Below are 22,332 nucleotides of genomic sequence, written 5' to 3'. Positions count from 1 at the left end.
TTTTTTAGGTAACAACAAGTCTGAACTGCGTTATTGGAACCCATGGTTGGCTGCCTTATGACAAAAATATTTCCAACTATTTTACATTCATCAAAGATACAACAGTGACAAATCCCAAGTAAGCAAATTTGAGGAGGGGTGCAGATGAATGCATCTAGAATAATGAAATATAGTAATTGTTCAAAATCAGTGGATTGTGCTGTATTCATTGCCTGCATTTTCACTTAGAGTGCATCTTCTGATGTTCACTAATACTACCTCTAATCTGTGATAGCATTCCAGTAGAGTTGTGTAAGTGGCATTACCAGCTCCATTCTTAGAGCTACTTCTAATTTTTTTCTAATTATCAATCATAAATACTCACCTTGGAATCTGGAATAGGCAGTCATCATACTTTCTTATGCTATAGTAATACATATAGGTGCATGTGGTGGGTTTGGGTTTTTTGTTTTTAGAATATTCCTTTTTGCCTTTAATGTTAAAATGCCTAGTAGGGACCTGAGTTATCCAATTGTGTAAAAGGCTGAAAGATCTAAGACAAAATCTTGCTTCCAGTCCCTGGTGGCAGAAAAAGTTTTTCTGTGGATATAGCCTCTTCTATAGATAGAATTTTTTACTCATTTTTAAAGACAGAGGAAGTACAAAATACATGGATTTGAGCTAAGGTTACTCTTAACTGCTGTCATTTGCCTGCAGAACACAACGCAACATGAGTGGGCCTTTTGCCCCAGGGCTGGAGATCACCTCCAAGTTGTTTGCAGTGTCCCATGATGCAAAGCTGCTCTTCAGTGGTGGCCACTGGGACAACAGCATCCGAGTGACATCCCTCACGAAAGGCAAACTGATGGGACAGCACATCAGGCACATGGGTCAGTAACTCTGGTGGGAAATGGAAAGGGTTTATGGATGTACCTTGTTATGTGGTGTTCGCAGAATAAAGCCAGTTCATGCTGGCCCACAGGTATAGCAGTTGTAAATGAATGGCACCATAAGAACAGAATAAATAACTGTGATTATACATAAGTACTTGAGCATGGCTTTTTAGTCATTGGAGTGGTGGTTTGATGTGGTTCCAAAGTAAAGCTTGCCTGCTATTTTTAGGTAGCAAAGCTGAATAAGTCAGATAGGTACACTTGGCTGTATAATGATTTCACTGTTTAATAGTGTCATCAGCCCTTATTACAGTGGAGTGTGTCATGCTGGCTGCAAATCAAGATGCAATGTTGAAAAATTGTATCCACATTGTCAGTCAGTAGGAAATTAGTCTTAATTACTGATGTGACAACTTTTTTCTTTATCTAGATATTGTGACCTGCTTGGCAATAGACCACTGTGGAATTCATTTAATATCAGGCTCCAGAGATACTACCTGTATGATATGGCAAATAGTTCAGCAGGTGGGTTATTTAGGCATACTCAGAGGCAGCTTCTGAATGTATTTTTGTACTTCTCTCTTTTGGTATTATATTTTATTGATTTTTTTCTTTCAGGTTGGTAGGGAAGATAGTGCACTAAAATCGATTAGCTGAGTAATTTTACTTACATTGTCTTCTCTGAAATACTGTACATGTTAGTTACTGTATAGCTCAAGTGCACTATTTTAGAGGCTTTTAAGGATTTCATAGATTATTTTCAGGGTAGGGAAGTAAGAATTTCACATTTCTAAGCAGTTGTTCACTCCTAGTAGTTGCATTTTAGCACAGCCTTTTCTCTGTGGGGCTTACTAATGACTACAGTGGTGGTTAGCAAAGACAGCAGTGTCTATTGTCTGCATTGCGCTGGCATTTGAGAATTCTTTAATATTAGCCTTATGCTTTCACACAGTGAAAGTGGTTGTGTGATCCATGTGTGTACTCACACTCAAAATGTGAAGTTGTTTCCATCATTATGCATTTAAAATGCTCATTTCTAATTGCTGCATTTCAAACATACAAATAGGATTAATTGCTGGGCGAAACTGTCATGTTTTGCATGGTAGACTTGGTCAAGTCACCTTGTTTGTATCATGGAACTAAAGTCAGCCCATTAAAGCAGTAGAGTGGTGCATAACTGCATGTGCTTTTGTGGAAGGTGTGTTTGTGGTGCGAGTATTTATAATTCTGTCAAGAATTACTTTGTAGTATCAGTACATGGTCAAAAAAAGTAAGACCTTAGTGCTCGTATGAGTTCTTTTTTGTCCCAAATGGGGATAAATGTTGGACAATTTTTAGTTTGTTTCTTTTCATTGTTAGTTAAGTCATCCTCTGGAATGTATATTTTCTTAGAAGTGCTTTTTCTTAAGATTTTCAATGTATTTTTATCAATAGATATATAAATGATATTTTATGCATAGTAAATGTTTCTTGTGAGAGTTTTGTATTGGTCTTTACAAAGTGGCAGCAATGGACTGCATTCTGGCATTTCCATTCCACTTGTCTTCTCTGCACTGACACCTTCTGTATTTTGACACTTGTTCTGTATTCCTGCATGCTTCAGACTTTCAGGGTCTGGTTGGCAGTCAATTTTTTATCACAGAAATGAAAATAAACAGTTCTCTGCAGAACTGTTGACTGTACCTTCTCTTAAAGCACCGTTCTTTCTTTAGAACTGGTTTGAGAACATGCTGACAGGACACTCCCTGGAACAAAGCTGTGATACCCTGCAGCTGTGTGGGAGCATTGCTATTTTTAATGACCATTGTTGCAGGATTTCCTTTGCGTATGATACTGCTGGTAGTCACTGAGAAGTACTGTTTTCTTCCTTTTCCTTAGAAAATTGAAAGACTTGCTGTTATTTTAAGTAAAATAGCTTTTAGCTTCTTTAAGTTTGATTGTGAAGATAGTGCTTGATTCCAGGGTAAGCTGTAAGAGCTGGACAAGCCCAGGCACACAAGTAAAGAGCAAGTGTGTAGATGGGGTATGTGAACAATTCCTGTTCGGACTGCATACAGGTCCTGGACAGCTGCAGGAATAGGAAGGAGTTAGCTAAGTAATATTGTGACACCCACACAGTAACTACATTTTCATTCATTCTTGTGATTTCAGTAAGTAAGGTGCTGACATAAAAGGCAATGCATTGATATTGGAGTGGTGAGTTTTGGCTTTGGCTTTGGCCTCTGTCAAATACACACCTTACACAACCGGTACTGAAGATACCTGCAAGAGAATGTGTCATTGCACTTTTTGTTACTCTCAGGGAGGAGTGCCTGTAGGCCTGGCACCTAAGCCATTACAGATCCTTTATGGGCACACTGACGAAGTTTCAAGTGTTGGCATCAGTACTGAACTGGATATGGCAGTGTCAGGATCCAGGGTAAGCATTTTCCTTCTTTTCTCTTTTTTTTGCCTCTTCACAACTGAAGTCAAACCATGGAATGAGTTTGAAGTTGATTAATACAAATAAGTCACTATTTCACAATCTTTTACTGCAGCCTTGCATATCGAGAAGATATGTGCCATCTCCTTTGCTGCCTGCTTAAATCAGACTGTCTCAAACTGCTGTGCAGAGCATAGGCCTCACCTACCATGTGGTGTTATTCTGCACAGATGAGCTTTAATATACATGGACTTTCGTGGAGATTTTTAGCTTCTCATTGCAACACTTTCTTGACTTTCTTCCCTGCTCTGTTAACCCTGAAGGTTCTGTGCCACTTGCTTATGGTCTGCCTTACTGTACTACACTGGCAGGCTGCTGAACTCTGGCTTTGTACTCCACATGATGCCTACTCATAAATGTGACCTATGAAATGGCTGATTTGCTGCCTATCATCCCTCTTGCCCTACTTGCATTTGTTTTTTCATATGCCTATAGTACATGGTCTTGAGGGGAAGGCTTCTTTGTGCAGAGTTCCTAATGCTCCCTGGGTCCTTGTCTCCCATTAAGGATTTAAGTGCTTGCAAAGTATTCCCTATATCCTCTGTATGTAAATACTGAGTGTCATGATAACTTACCTGCTGAATATCAACTTCCCTAAATTTGGTTGCTGCAGGATGGCACTGTTATTGTCCGCACTATTCGGAAAGGTCAGTATGTGAGGACTCTGCGGCCACCTTGTGAGAGTTCTCTCCTGCTGACTGTTCCCAATCTGGCTGTGTCCTGGGAAGGCCATATCGTTGTCCACACCAGTGTGGAAGGAAAGACTACTCTTAAGGTACTTAAGTTTGTGGAAAATATCTGTTCCTGTCACTGAGGATTTTAATAATAAATATATCTAACTTCATCTTATTTCTTGAAGTAATGAGGATTTTTGAGCATGCAGTGTAAGTTTCCATATTTTTTAAATTTTGCTAGCCAATTTGAGTGAAATTTGGTTAAAGGGTAAATGACAGGCATATTGTGCTCCGGTGAGTTTCATGAAAATCACCAAACACCTGCAAGGAAGATGCTTAAGCATATGATAATGAATCTTCGTGGGAGAGATGCTTTGGACTGGGAAACAAGTTCCACTGTTCACAGAAACAGAGGCTTATAAGGGGAGCAGTAAGTTCTGGGTGCAAGATACTCAGTGTTTGCACTGTTTCTTAGTTTGGGATTGGAGACATGGCTATAAGGTTGTCTGTTGAGGAGCTATGTAGTTGCTTTAATAATGGTAGAGCTGTTGAGATTTCTTTAAATATGGGAAATCTCTTGGAATACAAATTTTTTTGAGGTAGGCATACTAGCTACATTAGGAGATGGGGAGAGAAGAGATCCAAAGTATTGTCAGGCTGGAAGAATGTAAGATGGTTTTGTTAGTTATGTCTATAACCCATCAAGAAGTCTTTGTCTTGTCCAGAAAATGAGTCTGGATCTAGCTCTCTGGAATATGCTTGTTTCCTTCTGCTTTTCAGTTTGGGAGGGGAAAGGAGGGAAGGAGGGTTGGTAACAAGGCTGAAGATGAATGCTGTTTTGCTTTCTTCTTCCTTAACAAAAATTCTTATAAAATAGGGACCTGTCTATTAAATCCATAGATGTTTCCAGGAAATTTGGAATTGATTAAATGGAGTAGGTAAGATGCTACAATGTTACATCTAGAGGTATCTTCAAAAACGTCCATACAGGTCCTTGCATCCATACACATTTAGTATAGGCTCACTACTCTTGTATCATTCAACAAGGAGACTGTTGTCAGCATTATCCTCTGTGGGTTGTTGCCAAGTTAGCACCTGTTAATGAGCTGAAGGTACAAGTACTACACGCTTTTACCTATCATTCCTCTGTGACATACTTATTTTTGATCTCTTCAGGATAAGAATGCATTACATCTCTATTCTGTCAACGGGAAATACCTGGGTTCTGAGACTCTGAAGGAGGAAGTGTCAGATATGTGTGTCACTGGCGAGTATATTGTGATGGGCAGCTTACAGGGATTTCTTTCCATACGGGATCTCTACAGGTAATGTACCACCATTATTATTGAGATAGGAATGAAAGGGCTTTTTGAGAAATGGCTGTGTAATGTGAACTTTGCTTGGTGATGTAGGTAATAGCTATAGGTATAGGCTGTTGCTTTTTCTGTGTTCCCCAAAAAAATTGGTTTGGGGGAACTGAGATAGGGAGAAAAATAAAATGAGAGGTTGTAACAGATCTTTCTTCCCAGACATTTATCCCAATTAAACACATAGATCTGACTGGAGGAGCTGTCAGTTTGCAAACCGTGCTTGTCCCCTGATTAGTCACAGGGAGCTCGGCAACTGCAGGATCAAGCCTCATGTAGTTCTGCACTGAGTTTTAAGCTCCACTTACTGCTTAGCTCTGTAGAGCTAAACTTCTCCTACTCAGAATGAGAGTGATGTTTGTCCCTTGGGCAGCTCTGGGACTAACGTCACTGTTCTTCAGTGAAAATAGCTTACTGACTTGCCCGTCCACACCTGTTCTTATTGTTGAAGCTCTATTTTGGGATACAATTAGATTGTTCTGTAGGAGTTTACAGTGATTGAAATTGCAAATTATATCCTTGAGAAACTGTGTCTTATAGTGCATCCTGTGGACAGCAATTTCACCTGCATGTGATTCTTTGCAGTATGTGCTAGTAAATACATGATGTACTTTCTCTCTGTGGCTTTTATTCCTTTCAGCCTGAGTCTGAGCATCTCCCCCTTAGCCATGAGACTGCCAATCCATTGTATTTCTGTCACCAAAGAGTACAGCCACATCCTTGTTGGCTTGGAGGACGGCAAGTTGATTATCGTTGGTGTTGGCAAGCCAGCAGAGGTAAAACCCACCATCAAGAACTTTTTCTACCGAACAGTGGGAAGTTCACTTATTTCTGCTTTCCAGTTGAGCAAGAGGTCTCCTCTTTGGCAGGGTAAATTTAAGAGCAAGTTTCAGTTTTCAGTGGGAAACAAATAACTTTTGAGACTGCTCTACTGAAAGTTCTCATTAACAGTCAGAGGTATATAGGGATCGCAGATGGGAAGCTCAGCTGGACTAACTTCCAGACTTTATCACTCACATCTGAATAAGCAAAGTCATAATAGCTAACATTTTCTGAACGGGATAGTGCTGTCAGCCTCTACCTGGTGAAATAATTTTCCAGAAGAAAACTGGAAATGAAAGCAAGCTACTTTCTTTATATTTTTTTTGTGGTTTCTGTCAGATGTCTTTTAATATGCATTGACTGACATTGGGGAAAAAGGTATTACTTCTTTCTCTTACGAGTCTGTAATGGCAATGCACAGGGAATCACTTCTGTAGGTTCCCAGGATGCTCTATGGTCCATATGGTGAATATAAACTTGTTGGTCCTGCATATGCAATATCAAATACAGAGCATTCATCTCTCAAATAGATATGCCCAATTTTTCTTGTGCAAAACACAGTTTTTGCTTCAATTACTTCTTGTCATGACTTTCAAAGTACTTGAGTTAACTTAAAACTGCTTATCTTTATAACTCAATCTCTGTTGTGCTGCTATGTATTTATTTGAAAATGTGATTCACTTTTGCATGATCTTTAGTACATGCCAGAAAAGTGTGTATTAATTTAATTTTATATTTTAAATGTGAAAACAGAGCAACTTCATTTGTCAGTATTTTAAAATGTTTTTGCTAGGAGGCACATAGTTTAATATTGGAAACAGGCTTCACACAATGGTAGTCTGATTTTGCACTGGATCTGGAGGGGAGGTTTACACTGACTTTCAGTTTTCTATTGTAGAATTGACAAAGAGCTGATTATTATGTGGTTAAACATATGGTTGTAACAGCCGTTTTAAAGTCACTATCATTTCTAAGCTTCCTATTCCATAGAAAAGATCTTTTATAGGCTGAAATTTCTGTGTATCATTAGACTGAAGGCTTTTTGTTCTCTTATTTTCACTTTTTAATCACATCTATTTTTCTAACTATGCAGAAAGTGGTGTTTCAAAGACTGGACTCCTTTTATGGTTATAGAGGCTTTCCAATTACTTTTTCTTCAGGATTTTCTGTTAATAATTCAGATGATATGCAAGCTTAATATGTAAATAGATTTTTTTTAAACAAAAACATATAAGGAACAACATTATGTCCCAGATTTTCTAGTTTTCTATAATGGCATCAATCAATATATTTGAAAAGTGTGTGTATGCTTATTTGTTGAATGACTTTTAGTTTGGAAAGAATGTGTTAATTACTAGAACTTTATCCATATACAGAAGACAGTGTTGTAGTTCTGGCTTTCAGTGGTGATATTGATCCTTAGGACAGAGGATTGGATCCTTAGCATGGACCTACTTTTATGTGCAAAAAGTGAAATGCTGCTTGGTATTAAGATTGGCCTTTAGTGTTTCTGCATTGACAGTGTCTAGTATGAAGAAACATATTTTTGTATTTTTAACCATTACTTAGCTGTTTTGGATGTTGCAGAACTCTGGGCAGTTATCACTTGTTAGTATTAATCCTGGTCAGCCCTTGTGCCTTTTCTAGAACACTGCTGCTGTGATGATACAGCTCTTAAGCACGTTACATTTGTGGTAGTAACTGTGAGGAACTGTTCTCCAACTTGTTAAGGCATGAATCTTGTTTATTGAACTGCAAGGAATTTCAGAGCCTAATCAGCTGCCAGGCTGATCACTACTGGCCAATCATCCACCTTGTACTTAGGTAATTAAGAAATTGTTGTCAGATTGCAGACCTACCAGATGCTGGATTTAATATGGCTTCTGGTTGCTTGTTATCTGTCTTATCTTATGGAATATTCAGTATTAATTACTTCTGCTTTAAACATTCCTCTGAACACTTCATCCAGGATGTGTGGAAGACTGTATAAATTTGACACCAGGAGATAACCTTTCTCTTTTTCCTTCATTCTGCTATCACTGTCCTGCATCTTGGCTATTTTTTTTCCACTTCTAGCAATTTCTGTTTCAAATCTCTAAAATAAAATGTCCTTTCTTCTCATTTGGTTCATTTTTGCTTGACATTCACCTCTTCCCTTCCTATCAAAATAACAACCTAAACACTCTTTCTAAGCCATTTGAAGTAGGTTAAGCATATAAATATACATTAGTGGGTAATACCCCTTTACCTGTTCAAAATCAATGAAGACTGTGGTTAGTGTTTTGTGTCTTGTTTTTTGTCAGTCCCAAGAATCATCCCTAAGTGTAACTTTTAGTTTCGTTTCAAATAATTTTTGTTGGTATAGTTTTGTTTATGCAGTACATTATAGTGTCTGCATTTCACCAGAATCAGTGTCTGAATTCTTTTTTAATTTATCCACCTTATCCCTTCCCCCTCCTTTTGTTTCTCTGAATTACTTCCAAACAGATGCGCTCAGGTCAGCTTTCCCGAAAGCTGTGGGGATCAAGCAAACGGCTCAGCCAGATTTCATCAGGAGAGACTGAATATAACACTCAAGATTCCAAGTGATTGCTGCTTCTACCTTCTCTCATGGATTCCAGAAAAACGTTTAATCTTTTGGTCACCTTAAATGTATAAATATGTAATTAGGGCCTTGATTCTTAAGTCTGTTGACAAGAACCTATGGTAGAGGTATAGTACTAAGCATATGTTAGCTTCCTTGCATATTTTTCCTTAACTGCATTGACTTGTTCACAGCAAAATCCCTCTCTCAATAGCTGCTAAAACTGTGTTTTGGGAGGGCTAAAAAAAAAAACCAAAACAAATCCCCCCACAAGTCTCCAAACCCCAAGATTACTAATTGAATTTAAGATAAGTAGCATTTGATTTAAAGCTGAATAGGGCCAGATGCTCCTTGATAACAAACAAGATATTTGGCTTTGCTTTGACAGCACTGTTATTCCCTGGTAAATTAAAATTCTGGCATTTGCAATGGTTGGATTCAGAATTGGATAGATGACAGTTACAACCTTCTCAATATGTTTTTCAGCCTAATGAAGTTTATTACCATTTGTTTGTGTCAATGGCTATTGCTCTCTTCTTTTGTGTAGTTCCAGTTTTAGACTGTTCTGCAAGGAACATCTGTGTTGCACTACTTTATCAGAAATTGTTTTAAGTACAGACATGAATAACTTCAATGGAGTTGAAGTGGTGAAGGAGCTGAAGGAGGTAGGAAATATTGCTGCTGAAAATTATTTATATTGTTATGTAGCCTAAGACATACGCCAAGAAATTCCATTATATACTTAACTTGTAGAATTACAGAGGAAAAGTCATTATCTATATTGGTCAAAGATCGATCTGCTTCATTAGTAAGGGAACAAAAGATAAATTTCCACTGCAGAATCATTATGCAACATTGCAGCACAATTCAATTAAAAATAGCACCTGTTTGTTTCTTGGCTTGGTGTTCACCAAAGCAGTTGTTAGCCATATTATTTTTTTTTCTGTGAAAATAAGCAGGGGAAAACAGATGATGTATCAATTTTCAAAATGCATTTAATACCTGGTAAAAGATAATATCAGATCCTTACATGCGCTGTATCCAATTGCATACTATGTTTTGGAGAAGCCATTACTGATTTTTTTTTTCTTCTTTTGGTTTATTTGGCAATACATGATGATAGTAGGGTGTGCATTTTCCTATCAATCTGGCATTTTTCTAACGTTACTGATTGAAATTATAAACACCATACTGTTAGAAAAGCCTGATGCTGAGGGAAAAATATGAGTTTTCAGATCAGTGTGAAGATGTGTGTGTTTGTGTATATATGTATGTGTGTGTGTGTGTATATATGTATATTCATGTATGTATTAAAAGAAGAAAATCCCATGGGGTAAGGGGAGTACAGATACAAGGCTGAGGTGTAAGTGATTGTTAGCTAGTATGTTCCCTTTTGGCTCCCCCTTTCTTCCCTCTACCATCGCTTTTCTTGTTATTTTTAATTTATTTATTGAAATGAATGTGTGTTGTATCTCTCATAAATGTTATCCGATATTCCCTCTGGTTGGGGAGTTGTTGAACTACCTGAGGAACATAATGTGTAATCTCATTTCATTAACTTTAAGCACAATATTTATTAACTCTATAGAAATAATAATACCTCCTTACCCTGCTAAATGATAATCTTTAGAAGTTATGTTAGTCTCTTTCAAACTGATTTCTCCTCCTCACTCTCTTTACTGGAAAAAGAAAATCCCTCTTGATGACTGATTAGTGTACTGTGTAAAGAAAGTTGTGTTGCTTTTTCTTAACTTCTGTAAATGAAATAATAAATCAGATTAGTGTACAAGTGGGTCTATGCATAGTTGCAATATTCTGCCTAATCACTGTGACAGACTGGATTGTCTGGAAAGTTAGGTGAAAATAAGAATTATTTCCCGAGTCACTTGCCAAGAGAGGATTAAATTGCCAGAAGTAGAGTGGTGTGAGTTTTTTCATACTCCAGATATGTTAAAAAAAATAATTAAACCCACATCCCGTATTTTCAAATAAGCTATAGAGAAGTGAAAAATACTATTTTTAATAAGTTACCTATTCAATAAGAATACTGAGGATACTGTGGAAGTATTAAGTTTGTACATGAGAATGTGAAGTATGTTTTATTATGATTTCATGAAGAAGGGACTTCAGGGTAACTCTTAGGAGAGTAGTTTAGAAGTATTTCAGCTCAGAATGTGAGATTTTTCTGTGTTAGGGGAGATGGAAAAAGCTCAGTCGGGGTATTGAGTTGATGGGTTTTACATGTATGCATAAATGTTGTGTTTAAATGCATATACGAGGCTAAGTGTTTATTTGGAGGAGAAGGGGGCAGGAAACTATCATGTTTTGGGCTATTAGAATCAGGTGGAAAAATGGAGGAGATGAGTCTTCTGTGGTGTTTGGTGAGAGCACAGTTTTCTTCTTGTCATTTGCACAGAGGGGTTTGCATAAGTGTTTGAAAACATCCTACTGTGGGTTAGGTGTCTTTATACAAAGGTTAAATTAACATTTTTAGTAGTTTAATATTAAAGAATACTGAATACAGTGTGTCAGTTTAAGTAAAATATAATGTTGCAATAATTGAAATAATTTATGATGAAGACCTTTGACATTTGAATACCATCATTTCAGTGCATCACAAGCACTGGTGATCTTCACAAATATCTGGGACAGGTTTAAATGTGGACAGTTCTTGGACTCTCAAACTCAAGGCTAGTTTGTGCTCATCACAAAGCAGCAGCAGCAGAATGAGGAGGGGACAGGAGAGCTCTGAGTTGGTTTATGCCCCAGGTACAATGGCAACATCCATGGCCTTTGGATCTTACATCTGGTCCTTGGGGATGGGGGGATACAGCATGACATGCTTGGCATCCTTGCCAGGGGCCTTTTGGAAACACCTCTGCAGGTGTGAAGGTCTTCACTTTGCCTTCATGTAAAACCAGCTTTAAATAAAAGAGAAGAGCCATGTGAGCATTAGCTGGTATGTTGTTTCTTTTGGGTTTCATTTATTAGCATGAAAAGTAGACAATAATGTTTTAAAAATAGAAAATAATTTTTCTGATCAGCTGTTTAGGTCAGTTGAATTGCAGCCTGTTATGCAGTGTACTGTGAATTGGTGAAATGACTTTCATAATTCTTTGATTTCTTCACGTCAATAAAGCTTAGGATCCCATTTAGTTTTACAGGTGGTACTGGTGAAATAAGATTCTCCTTTGTCTTTGATCAAAGATTTGTTTAAGTGTAAAAAGTAAAGTTTTGAGATGAAAGAATATCAATGAGGAGTTTAGAACAAACAAGTCCTAGATGACATTTGTTTCATAGCACTAAATTTGTCAAGGTCTTCTTTGTGATATCTTCTTATTTTTAATTTTTGGAACAACTCTAATATTATTTATCAAAGTTTAAGATATGTTTACCTTTGAAGATGAGTAAGTAGGAGTGTAAATATATATATGTAAAAGAAACTGAAAACTGACCTACTTTTCATACCTGTATATAAATGAGATCAAGTAGTTAGCAGTATTAATTTCTTTGTAGCACAGTTTTGAACTTGCATACCAAAGGATATTTAGAAGACATCTGTCCTTTATTTCAAGTAAAATGTTTAAGTTTCTTTCAATCAATTTGCTTATAATTCTTGATAGTACTTTTAGTTATATTTTTACCTATAGTGAGGAATCCCACCTGGTCTTTGCTGGTTTTGTACTATACAAGCATACAAAACGTGAAATGCTCTTCAAGTTAGCATCTGACCTAGGCAAATTTTTTTGTATCAATACACTTTTCTATTACTTAATAATTGGATATCTAGAAACTGTGTCTTCTATCATCCATGTACCTTACCAGCACCCAATAATAATTCCAGTCCTAAAGTAACTGCATTTCTCCTGATGGTTAATACAGATTGTGGAAATCAGGGGTTTTTTAGGAGGCCTGTTTGATTAAAAAAAAAAAAAGGAAAACTTCCCCTCCAAAAAACTCAAACTCACCCACATCCATATTACAATTGTTTTGCTAATCCGCAACATTGATATAAACAAGCTTTTTTCCCTCTGGCGTACCGTAGATCATGCACATTATCACAAAACAAGTTTATCAAAGTCTTGACAGGCTTTAAATAGCCGAGTCAGTTGGTTATCTTATAAGGATCCTCTTGAAAGTTGTATTTCTTTGTCCTTTAAATGAGTACAAAGAACTAAGTTTCTGCAGTGGAAAAATTCTGTATGGGACTGGTAACATCAGTCTGCTTTAAAATAGTCCTGCAGGAATGAGAAATTTGTTTTTATCTGTAATGCACAGATTAGGTAGGTCTTTTAACTCCTGCTTTAGTCAATGGGAGCCATATACCTCACTTCCCTAAACCATGTTTTCCTCCTCCCTGTTTCCTTTGCAAATCTTTTCCAATCTTAATTAACAAAATAATTAGAAAATATAAGGAACCAAATGCTGCACAAAGCTTTTACCATGTACGTGTATTTAGTTGAAAATGTGTATCTGTATACAGATCATAGAATGGTAGGGAGCTTTAGAGCTAGAAGGGATTGTAGAGATGTCAACCTCCTTCTGCTCCTACATTGAGAGTCTCTGTAGACACATGCTCTATATTGTCCCCTGAAACATTCCTGTCTTCCACTGTTAAAGGCACCTTGCTGGCTATGTTAAATGCTGAGCACTGAGGTACTGTGATTATATTTTTTTTTCTTTTCAGAGAATTAAATAAGTGTGCACATAAAATAAACACATATCCTGATGTGAACCTAAGGCCTGATCCAATAAATACTGTTATGTGAAAGCACTGCATAGGGTTATATTTATTTGGATGGAAATTCAAACATGTGCTTCAGTGCTTTCTAGGCCTTTTTATGGTTTTTTTGGCTTAAAAGCTAGGTTGGTTTCAGTTGTAAACATTACACTTGTTGGTAGTCTTATTTTGGGGAGAGTAAGTTTCCATGGTGTCATATACATGTGGGTTCATTGTATGCCAGTGTTAGACTCAACTGAAGTGTTAGGAAGATGTCTTTCCTTCCATTCCAAGGAACCAATCTTATTATTACTAAATTGCCCTTCTAAAAACATACTTTTGAATGAAGCAACGGTTTTCTAAAAAGCTACTACATTAAAAAGAAATTTAAAAATTGGTAAAATGCTTTTGTTCCCTTCTTCAGCATTATAGTCATCAGATGCCTGAATGTAAAAATGCCTCTGAGTGGCACCATAGCATGCTCTGCAGTTTCAGTCAAGTGCCACTCACCTTACTGCAGTCTTGAACACCCCATATGTGAGGAACTGCTTGCAGTGTTTAATCCAAAGTATCCTTTATTCAGTTTTAACTCGCCCTTTTGCTGTACATCTGTAGAAGACTGGTGTGTCTTTCTTTTAGTTACTATTTACCTAAGTGGCCTAAATAAAATAGGTGCTTCACTTCCTTTCAATAGAATTCCTTCAGTGTGTGTTCTTCCTAGTTTTGTCCAGTGGACTTAAGAAATTTGGTAGGTATTTCCAGAGTTTAGGTCTGTGCTTATACTCAGCACAAACACAATTTCAATCACACATCTTCTGTCCCAGAAGCACAATTGTCAGTATAGATTGTGGTTTAAAGCTGCTAAGGTGTTTTGAGATTGGAATATAAAACATCCAGCCATATATATCATAGATCTAACTGAACTTGGAGACCACTTGTTTATTTAGCTTCCTGTCTAGTCAGTATTTTCCTCTCAAGGGAGCCATATTTTTTGCCTTGAAATAGTTTTGAAATAAACTGAAATCTTGCACCAGACAATACTACTTTAGTCATATGCAGCTGGGAGCTGTTTCCTAAAGAAAGCCATGAGGGGGGAAATAGAATTCAAGAAAAACTTGCAATATGTATTCCGATTCTGCAGGAACAACTTAATATGAGATCAGAGAAATGCTGCATGTGAGACTTACCTCCCTTTGGTCAGTGTTTTGATGGAAGCTGTGATGCTACTCAGTTTACCTGATGAATTTTAACTGAAGCTAATCGGGGGTAGAAGCAAAGGCCTTACAGCAACAAACCATATCTTCTGATAATTCTTACAGATTGTGCAATTATGTGATTACAAATGGATTTTTAAATGCCAAAAAATGCCTTCTTAAAGAGTTAAATATTAGGTCTGAGGAGTGTTGGAAATAGCTACTTTCAGAAATGAGCCTTGAGGCACTGTAATGAACTTGCTGTCTGTCTTCTGTGCAATATCTTTTTCCCTCTGGGTGCTTTAAGAGTATACTGTATGTCTTACTTTGTTTTGATCAATATGTTTTAAGAGTGTGTATATTGGCTAATGATGGATTTTTTTCCTGTACAGCATGGTGGAAGATGTTTTAAAATTTTGCACTTTTCTAGGATTTGCAAGTTTGTAACCTGAAAATTTTTAACATGCACACTTTTGTACATAATTAGCATTGTATATATTTAACATAAGTCTGAAGCAAATAAAAGTAATTGAATGCGTAATTTCTCCCTTTATTAACAGCACAAAAATTAAACTAAGTGTGGGAGTACACTGAATGAACAATTCTTTTATTTAGCAGGTAAAAGTAGGCAGCAAGAACAGCTGACTCAGTGTCCTCTCTTAATTGTGTTAAGGCAACTTTATTTTTTTGGTGGGGAAGGAATCAAAGTGGATATGTAAATGTACAGGCCCCTTCAAGCTTTGAATAGTTATAACCCAAGTATTGCAATAAAACATTTGTTTTTGCTGGAAAGGAGATGTCTGAGACATGAATCAGGGTGAGGAAAAGAGCCCACTAATCACAGTTATCTTTATTTATAAAGCTAAAGTTCCCCACCCACCCTGGGACTACAAGCATCTCTTTCCTTATTCCTCATTATCTTCCCCATATAGTAACTTTTGCTGCAGAATATAGAAGGCTACAGATTTGGGGCATTACTGTCAGTCAGGAGGAAACTGAAATCTGTTCCAGGCTCATGTTCAGTTGGTTTCTTACCCCTGCAAACAAGACAAACCATGCTGTGAGCTTTAATGGGAGGTGGAACTGCTCTGCTTCTGTCTGTTACTAGGGTTGGAACAAAGCACCCTTATTCTTAACAAGCAGAGTTTTGACTCCCTTTTTTGCCCACATCATGTGACATGCATTTTAGATTTCTTAATGTCCATATGATTATAGATGTGGATTCTCTTTTCTGGAGTTCAATGCATTAGGGCCAAGCTGGAATTTCCCTGACTTTCAATAAAGGAGCTGAATATTGGGACTGTTTCTGTGAAAGGTAACTAGAATTTGGAAACATAAGCATCAATGGACGCAATGCCAGAAAACTTTCTGGGTAAGCCAGATGTCCTTTAGAGTGCTCTTACATGGCTGGCGGCTTTGGAGCATTAAAGAATACTCACATTTTCCCCAAAGAGAAATAGAACCAAGGGATTTAGTAACTTCTGATGTGGGGGACAGGCAGCATGTGCCAGGAATCTAATAGAAGCCTCTTTTCCTTTCTGTCTGAAGGAGGATATCAATTCAAGTGAAGCATTTACCTCAAAAACAGACGTGCTCCTGTCACTCCTTGCAGCGTGGCTTTATTTCCTTCCACTAACAGCATCGTACCTTCCCGCAAGCCCTGTTGGAGGTGGAAATGTTTAACATGATTTTCAAGCTACTTGAAAGGGTAGCATGATTGTCACAAGCAGGCCAGTCTTAGTGCAGCTCACCATGACTACAGACTAAGCCTTCTCCCTTACCTAACAAAGATGCAAAGACAAAATTAGGTGAGTTACCTTGTTTTAGCAGCTGATTTTCTTGTTTATTTCAGTTTTCACTTTTAAAGGAGAAACCAGTAAGGAGGAGAGGAAATTGTGGTTTTTTTCCCCACAGTTACTTCCACTCCCCCACCATTCTTAGATCCAGTTTGGGCCAAGCAATGGCCAGCTGGGTTTGTTAGAGCACAAGCTTTATACTACAAGATCAAAAATAGACAGGAAACATAGATGTTCCACTTCCCCAGACAGATGTAAGGAAATTACTGAATGTGGAAATTCAGAAACTGTATTACAGAGACTAAAGTTAAGAGTATCTGCAAAAAGATTCAGGGGAAGTATTGTACCATCTGCCTGCACACCACCCCCAACATGCAATACATGCCTGGTGGCCAGTGACTGGGAAGATCAGAGCTGCCTAAAATAGTGTTGAGCAACACTAACAGGAGTATGTATGCATGTCATTTGCTCTAACCCATTTTCTGCAAGTGAGCAAAATCCAAGGCTGAAGCTCTTAGCAAGAATACAATTAGCATTCCCTGCAGTAGTTCTGTAACTCTTGACAGGTGGAGAACCCACACTGAAAGCTAGTGTGAATGCATTTGAAATGTTTATCTTGCTACAGCAAGGAGCTTCCTGACAGAGAACTACTCACCAGAACTGGAGGGGTGTTTGGTTCTTCATGATACTGGCGGATTCTCTCCTCTCTTGTCTCCTGCAATAATGAGCATAGATTTAGCTTCTCAGGCCGTAAGGTAAGACTTGGAGCTATCCAGGTAGCATGACATCAAGCAATTTTGTAACATTAAACAAAGCAGGAACTTCCCTTCAAACAGAATGGGATGGCAGGATTGACTCATAATAGATATGTGTTTTACTTTTCATAACAAGCAGCAATTTACTGCAGGTTACTCAAATAGAACTCACACAAGGCTGAAAAGCCTTGAAACTTAATTCTACTCAATTCATCTATGTTTGTTTGCTTTTTTTTTTAGTACTATCTCTGCAATGAGGAAGGTGGTAGAAGCAAATGCCTGAGGTGCCACCTTCCTGAAAAGGAGTAGTGAATCATGCATTTCTAGTGATTAAATATTTGCTTGTTTGTCTTCAAGTAGGTATTACACTGAAGAATTTCCTTCTGTGAAAAGCTTTATCATGTTTCCTGAGGTTTGCTGCTGAACTGAGCAACAGTAGAACAGGAAACATAGGAACACAGCAGGGATTTGGTACAGCACAGAGCTTCCAGCCTGCTCTGAGAGAAAGAGCAGAAGTTATTTATAGGGAAAAGACTGCCTGCTTATCTAATGACAAGCTGATTAAATGAATACCTACAACTTCATCTAAATTCTAGATGCACACCCATATCCACCATCTCTTCATTGTTCCCTAATTCTTAGTACTTCCTCTAACCATGGAATTTTGATTACAAGGAGGAAAGTATTTAGAGTGTTAAAAGCTGCACCACACAAACTGTTCCCTGAAGAATTAGCTGACATGCTATTCAAGAAGTAGCTCATCCCCACTGTATGGAAATCTCTCTTTGTGCTTGATGGCTGAAGTATTTTTTCTTTCAGCTATACTAGTGTGTGTGCTTGCTCTGTACTGGACTTTACAGGCTGTGCTCCCTGCAAAGACACCAGTGCCTAGGTATTTCTTATGCAACAACTGTATGAATTTCAGGATCTCCCTGTTCTGATTGTTTCTTCAGACCTTCAGATATTTAAGCCTCTTAATCTATGTTTAAATTAGGTCTCCCCAGCAGCAGGTAAGACAGAACTTTCCAGAACCACAGTGCTTTACATCCTAACACTCCAGGATTATATATATATTTTTTTAATTCCCCCATTCAATACCAGATACCAAGCAACAGCATTTCAGACATTGCAGAGCTTCTGTTTGTGAAAAACACTTCGTTCCACCTCAGTAATACTGTTGCCAACTCCTCTTCCTAAGCAAAGAAAAGTTTTAAGAGGAAGTAAACTCTTACTGCCTCACTGGCATTTCCAGTTTCTCTAGGGAGCAGCTGTTTGACATTCTATAGCTTTGTAAGGCCTCAAAATTGCACACTATTTTTATTCCTCCGCACCCTGGTTATTTTGTTAGTTCTGGTGTGCTTTACTTACACCCATGTGAGTTCTCTTAACGTCTGGGTCCAGGTAATGAGGGTTAATATTAAAAGGAACTAAACCTAGAGCCTGTAGGGAGGGTGGATAAACAATTGGCATGTCATTGGTGGTATTGATGCTGACGGTAGCAACGTTAGTTCCTGCGCTGGATCCCATGTAAGGAATCCCATCCTGAAAGACAAAAGCAATGATCAGTCTGACGTATCCCAGCTAGGAACTGCATTTTATAGCCTTTTCTATCAATCTCAGAGACTCCACAGTCAGATCAGACTTAGCTCAGTTTCTAGCTTCTAGCTAATCTCACTGCTAACTTCACAGGTGAAAAGCAGAACAAGAATTCAGGTTCTGAAGTGGGCAGTAGTTTGTCTGTATCAGAGAACTAACTGCTGCATGCTTTGTACTCACAACTCTGTGAGCCCACAAGAGAGAACTTACCAGACTGTCAGTACATGTTGGACTTCGCTATTAAGCGAGGAGAGACTTGCCTCTATTGCAGTCACAGGAAATACCTGAACTGACTTAAATAGCTCCTGAGAGTATACCATTGGCAGCTAAGTGTAATGTCACAGCATCAGCTTACCAGTACCATGACCAGTTTAGCACTATTTAGGTGTTAGTACTGAGTACTATGCTGTACATAGAAGAATGCCACACAAATACGCAAGTATACAGGTAATGCTGAACAATTTGTAAAAATAGAGCTATCTTGAGACAACTGGTGGAAATATAACCAAGTAGATATCCAGACTTAACTGGTATTTGGACATTTTCGGGCTTTTATTCCCACAACAGATGCTGAATTTCTATACATGAAGATAAGCCTATATAACCTTTATTCTTGGCAGCTGGCCTTACTGTGGCTTGTATAAATCTACATAAAGTGATTTGCAATTCCACATTGCTAGGGAACACCTTGCTACTGTTCTCCTCCAGAGATGGTGTATGTTTGCTGTGCCTTATGAGATTTACCAGCTACACTGGTGCTGCTGACCAGAAGGGCTCAATGGCACTCTCACCTCAGTGTTCCAAAATTACATAATTTTTAACATCAACAGGACACTGTCTAAAAGGCACATATGTATCCAACTTTATTACCAGACAATCTGCAACATGAACACATCTACATCAACAAGACATGAAGTGGACATCTCAAGCTGAAAAACAGGGTTTCAGGACACAGATTAAATCCTACACTGCTCTTTGTTGGTATTTTGAGGAATTTACTTCTAGGGTTCTGTGCAGCATAGCACATCCCTAAATCTTGCAGTCTAGGAAGACAGACTGCTGACCTTAAGTCCTTTTAACGACTCAGTGACAGCCTTATTTGGCCATGGTTTTCAGTAAACCAGATTGTCTGAGATGGCTCAACATTTGAAATATATTAGAGACAAAAACATAGAATCAACTTGGATTTGTCTGAACAAAAGCTCACGCATGAGACCCTGCCATTCAGACTTAGCCAGAATCTGTAGTTTTACCTCAAGAACTCTCTTCCTGATCTCATGTATTAGACTGTTGTCATACAGAGCCTTCAGGAGACGGAATGTGTTCCCACCTCCTGCAGAAAGAAAGTTCAGCTTATTTAACATGCTTTCACAATCCGTTTAATTGGAGCCTTTACAGACTTGGCAGTCTCAATGAGTTCTATGTTCAGGGTAGTATCCTGCTTTGAGAAGCAGTAAAACCAGAATCTTCAGAAGAATGGTCATCAGGCAGGCCATGGGCTCATGCCCTGAGTCATTCTTGTAAGGCTGGCACTGTCTGACAGTGACCTCTCTTCTAATACCCAGGAGCATGGTATTAGGACTAGATCTTCTTGGGCATTGATAAAGTGATGATACAGCTGTTATGATCATGTTTTTAGACTGAGGTACTGTTCAACATAATAATTTGATATGTACTGGAGACGAAGTTGCATTAATAAATCTACTTCTCTGCCCACCACTAAATTTAGGGTTTTAGGGCTCCCAAGTACTGTTTTCTGTAGTTTCTAATTACTAGGCCTGTTTTAATTGTTGCTCTTCAGTGCCACCTCTGAGCAGGACTAATCCAGCGCCCTATATAAACCTATATGGGGACTAAGAAGCAAAACTTACCAATAAATATTGCTTCAGATTTCCTTACAGCTTCCACTGGATCATGAGATTCATGAATGCTGTCCAGCCCATAACCTTAAATGAAACAGTATTTACCTTTGCCATGTCAGTCTGGTGGAAGACTGAGATATGTTCAATCCCTCCCTGCCCACCTCCTCCAACCTTGAGACAGATGTCTCAATCAGGGAAATTTCAGAGAACTCTACAACGTAAAACAGAGTATACGTCCTACATTAGTGCAGAGCTTCAGCATCCAGCTGTACAAAAGGATATAAAACATCCAGCTGTTTGCTTTATGGATATATGCACTCAGTGTCTAGGAGCAGAGCATTTCACTCAGCAGGTGCAGGCTGAGGCACAATATCCTACTGAGCATTACCAGGTAACTAGAAAATAAGGAAAAATCTGTTAGTCCTCAGCTTGGCTGTGCTTAAGTCTGACAGGATGTGCCATCATTGGTTCTGGCATTGCTCGTGCAAATACCTGATCTGAGTATTGTTTCTGTCAAAATGTCTGACTTCGATAGATTTGCTTTGCTGGGGTTCACTGAGTCAGGAAGTGTCAGGAGAGACAGAAGGATGTGGACATTTGATAGCAGCAATCTTCCTGCAAGTCAGGGAGCAAAGTGTGCTGCCCAGGGAAGTAAGTACTGATTATTACTACTCTAACAGGTCCAAAGTTACCCTCAACAGTGATAGATACTAGGTGGAGGTGTTAGTGTTGGCTGCTTTGCAGAGATCTTTGCTCCAAGCAAAGCTCAGCTGCTGTTCATCTTGGAACTCTCTGGCTGGTCGGATGTCCTTTAAATAACGGCCTTCACTTAACACCAGTGGTTGTACGGCTTGAGCAGAGGTTTAAGATATATATATATATATGTATATGGGAATAAGTGTTCCCTCATATGATTAAGAAGGATAAAAAGATGCCACTTGGTATTTAGGGACAAAACCTTCCTCCGTGGAGTGGGCAGAAGTGTTTGCAGCGGGATTTTTTCTGGAGGCCTCTCAAACATCTCCTTCCAGGCAGAAGTCCGGAGCTGGCTCCTGGCGCTCTCAGTGCCCTTGCTGCCCGTACGGCAGCAGCCCAGCCCAGCCCTGCACCGCAGGCTGCAGCGCTGCGCCCTTTCGTGCCCCGCAGCCCGGAGCGGCTGCAGCGCTGCCGCGGCGGGGCGCCCCGTGCCCGCACCCTGCTCCCCTGCCCGGTGCCGGCCCGGCAGCCCCGGGCACAGCCGGCGTGGCCGCAGCAGCCGGGCCGGCCTTACCCAGGCTTTCAAACTTCTCTCTGGCCGTGCGGGCGTAGGCGTCGCGGTCGTGCAGGGCGTAGGGGATGAACAGCACCCGCTTCACCTGCCTGGGAGAAGAGAGGAGAGAGAGCGGTCGGCGCGGCCGAGGCGGGGGCCGGGCGCGCCCCTCAGCCCCGCGCAGCGCTTACTGCCCGAGGAAGCTCTTGATGTGCTGCTGGCAGTGGCCCAGGTACCCCCCTCCGTGCAGGGTGGAGTTGGAGATCAGCAGCAGGCGCCGCGGCGCCCCCATGTCCAGCCGAGCTGACCCGCTCTCCAGCCCAGCCCAGCCCAGCCCAGCCGCGCTCCCAGCCCAGCCCG

General features: G+C 39.2%; 2 protein-coding genes across 7 annotated transcripts in view; one reads left to right on the top strand and one right to left on the bottom strand.

Annotated features, from left to right (window-relative positions):
• The window catches only part of NBEAL1 (neurobeachin like 1), a 79,561-nt gene extending 64,306 nt beyond the window's left edge, over positions 1 to 15,255 (top strand). For 4 of the 6 annotated variants that reach the window (XM_085066260.1, XM_085066259.1, XM_085066262.1 and 1 more), the window contains 8 exons: positions 9 to 118; positions 697 to 869; positions 1,303 to 1,397; positions 3,175 to 3,291; positions 3,968 to 4,129; positions 5,205 to 5,353; positions 6,036 to 6,265; positions 8,705 to 15,255. In XM_085066260.1, the coding sequence (XP_084922386.1) occupies positions 9 to 118; positions 697 to 869; positions 1,303 to 1,397; positions 3,175 to 3,291; positions 3,968 to 4,129; positions 5,205 to 5,353; positions 6,036 to 6,265; positions 8,705 to 8,781 (1,113 nt within the window). In that variant the 3' untranslated portion in view covers positions 8,782 to 15,255. The remainder of the gene's footprint in view (positions 1 to 8; positions 119 to 696; positions 870 to 1,302; positions 1,398 to 3,174; positions 3,292 to 3,967; positions 4,130 to 5,204; positions 5,354 to 6,035; positions 6,266 to 8,704) is intronic. The other 2 variants (XM_085066263.1, XM_085066261.1) reach the window with 1 other exon arrangement.
• A 122-nt stretch (positions 15,256 to 15,377) lies between these two features.
• LOC146434581 (alpha-aspartyl dipeptidase-like) lies at positions 15,378 to 22,297 on the bottom strand. The gene is made up of 8 exons (XM_085066281.1): positions 22,164 to 22,297; positions 21,994 to 22,082; positions 20,733 to 20,807; positions 20,115 to 20,194; positions 18,634 to 18,807; positions 17,166 to 17,225; positions 16,292 to 16,374; positions 15,378 to 15,751 (listed from the first exon to the last, which is right to left on the bottom strand). Exons 1-8 carry the CDS (start codon positions 22,262 to 22,264, stop codon positions 15,673 to 15,675), a joined length of 741 nt encoding a protein of 246 aa, XP_084922407.1. The 5' UTR covers positions 22,265 to 22,297; the 3' UTR covers positions 15,378 to 15,672.
• Between the last annotated feature and the right edge of the window lie 35 nt (positions 22,298 to 22,332).

This window comes from Lichenostomus cassidix, chromosome 7 (assembly GCF_008360975.1).
Source record: "Lichenostomus cassidix isolate B80296 chromosome 7, HeHo_3.0, whole genome shotgun sequence".
NCBI lineage: Eukaryota > Metazoa > Chordata > Aves > Passeriformes > Meliphagidae > Lichenostomus > Lichenostomus cassidix.
Note: the sequence above shows the minus strand (reverse complement) of the source record. Positions and strands in the feature narration are given on the sequence as shown.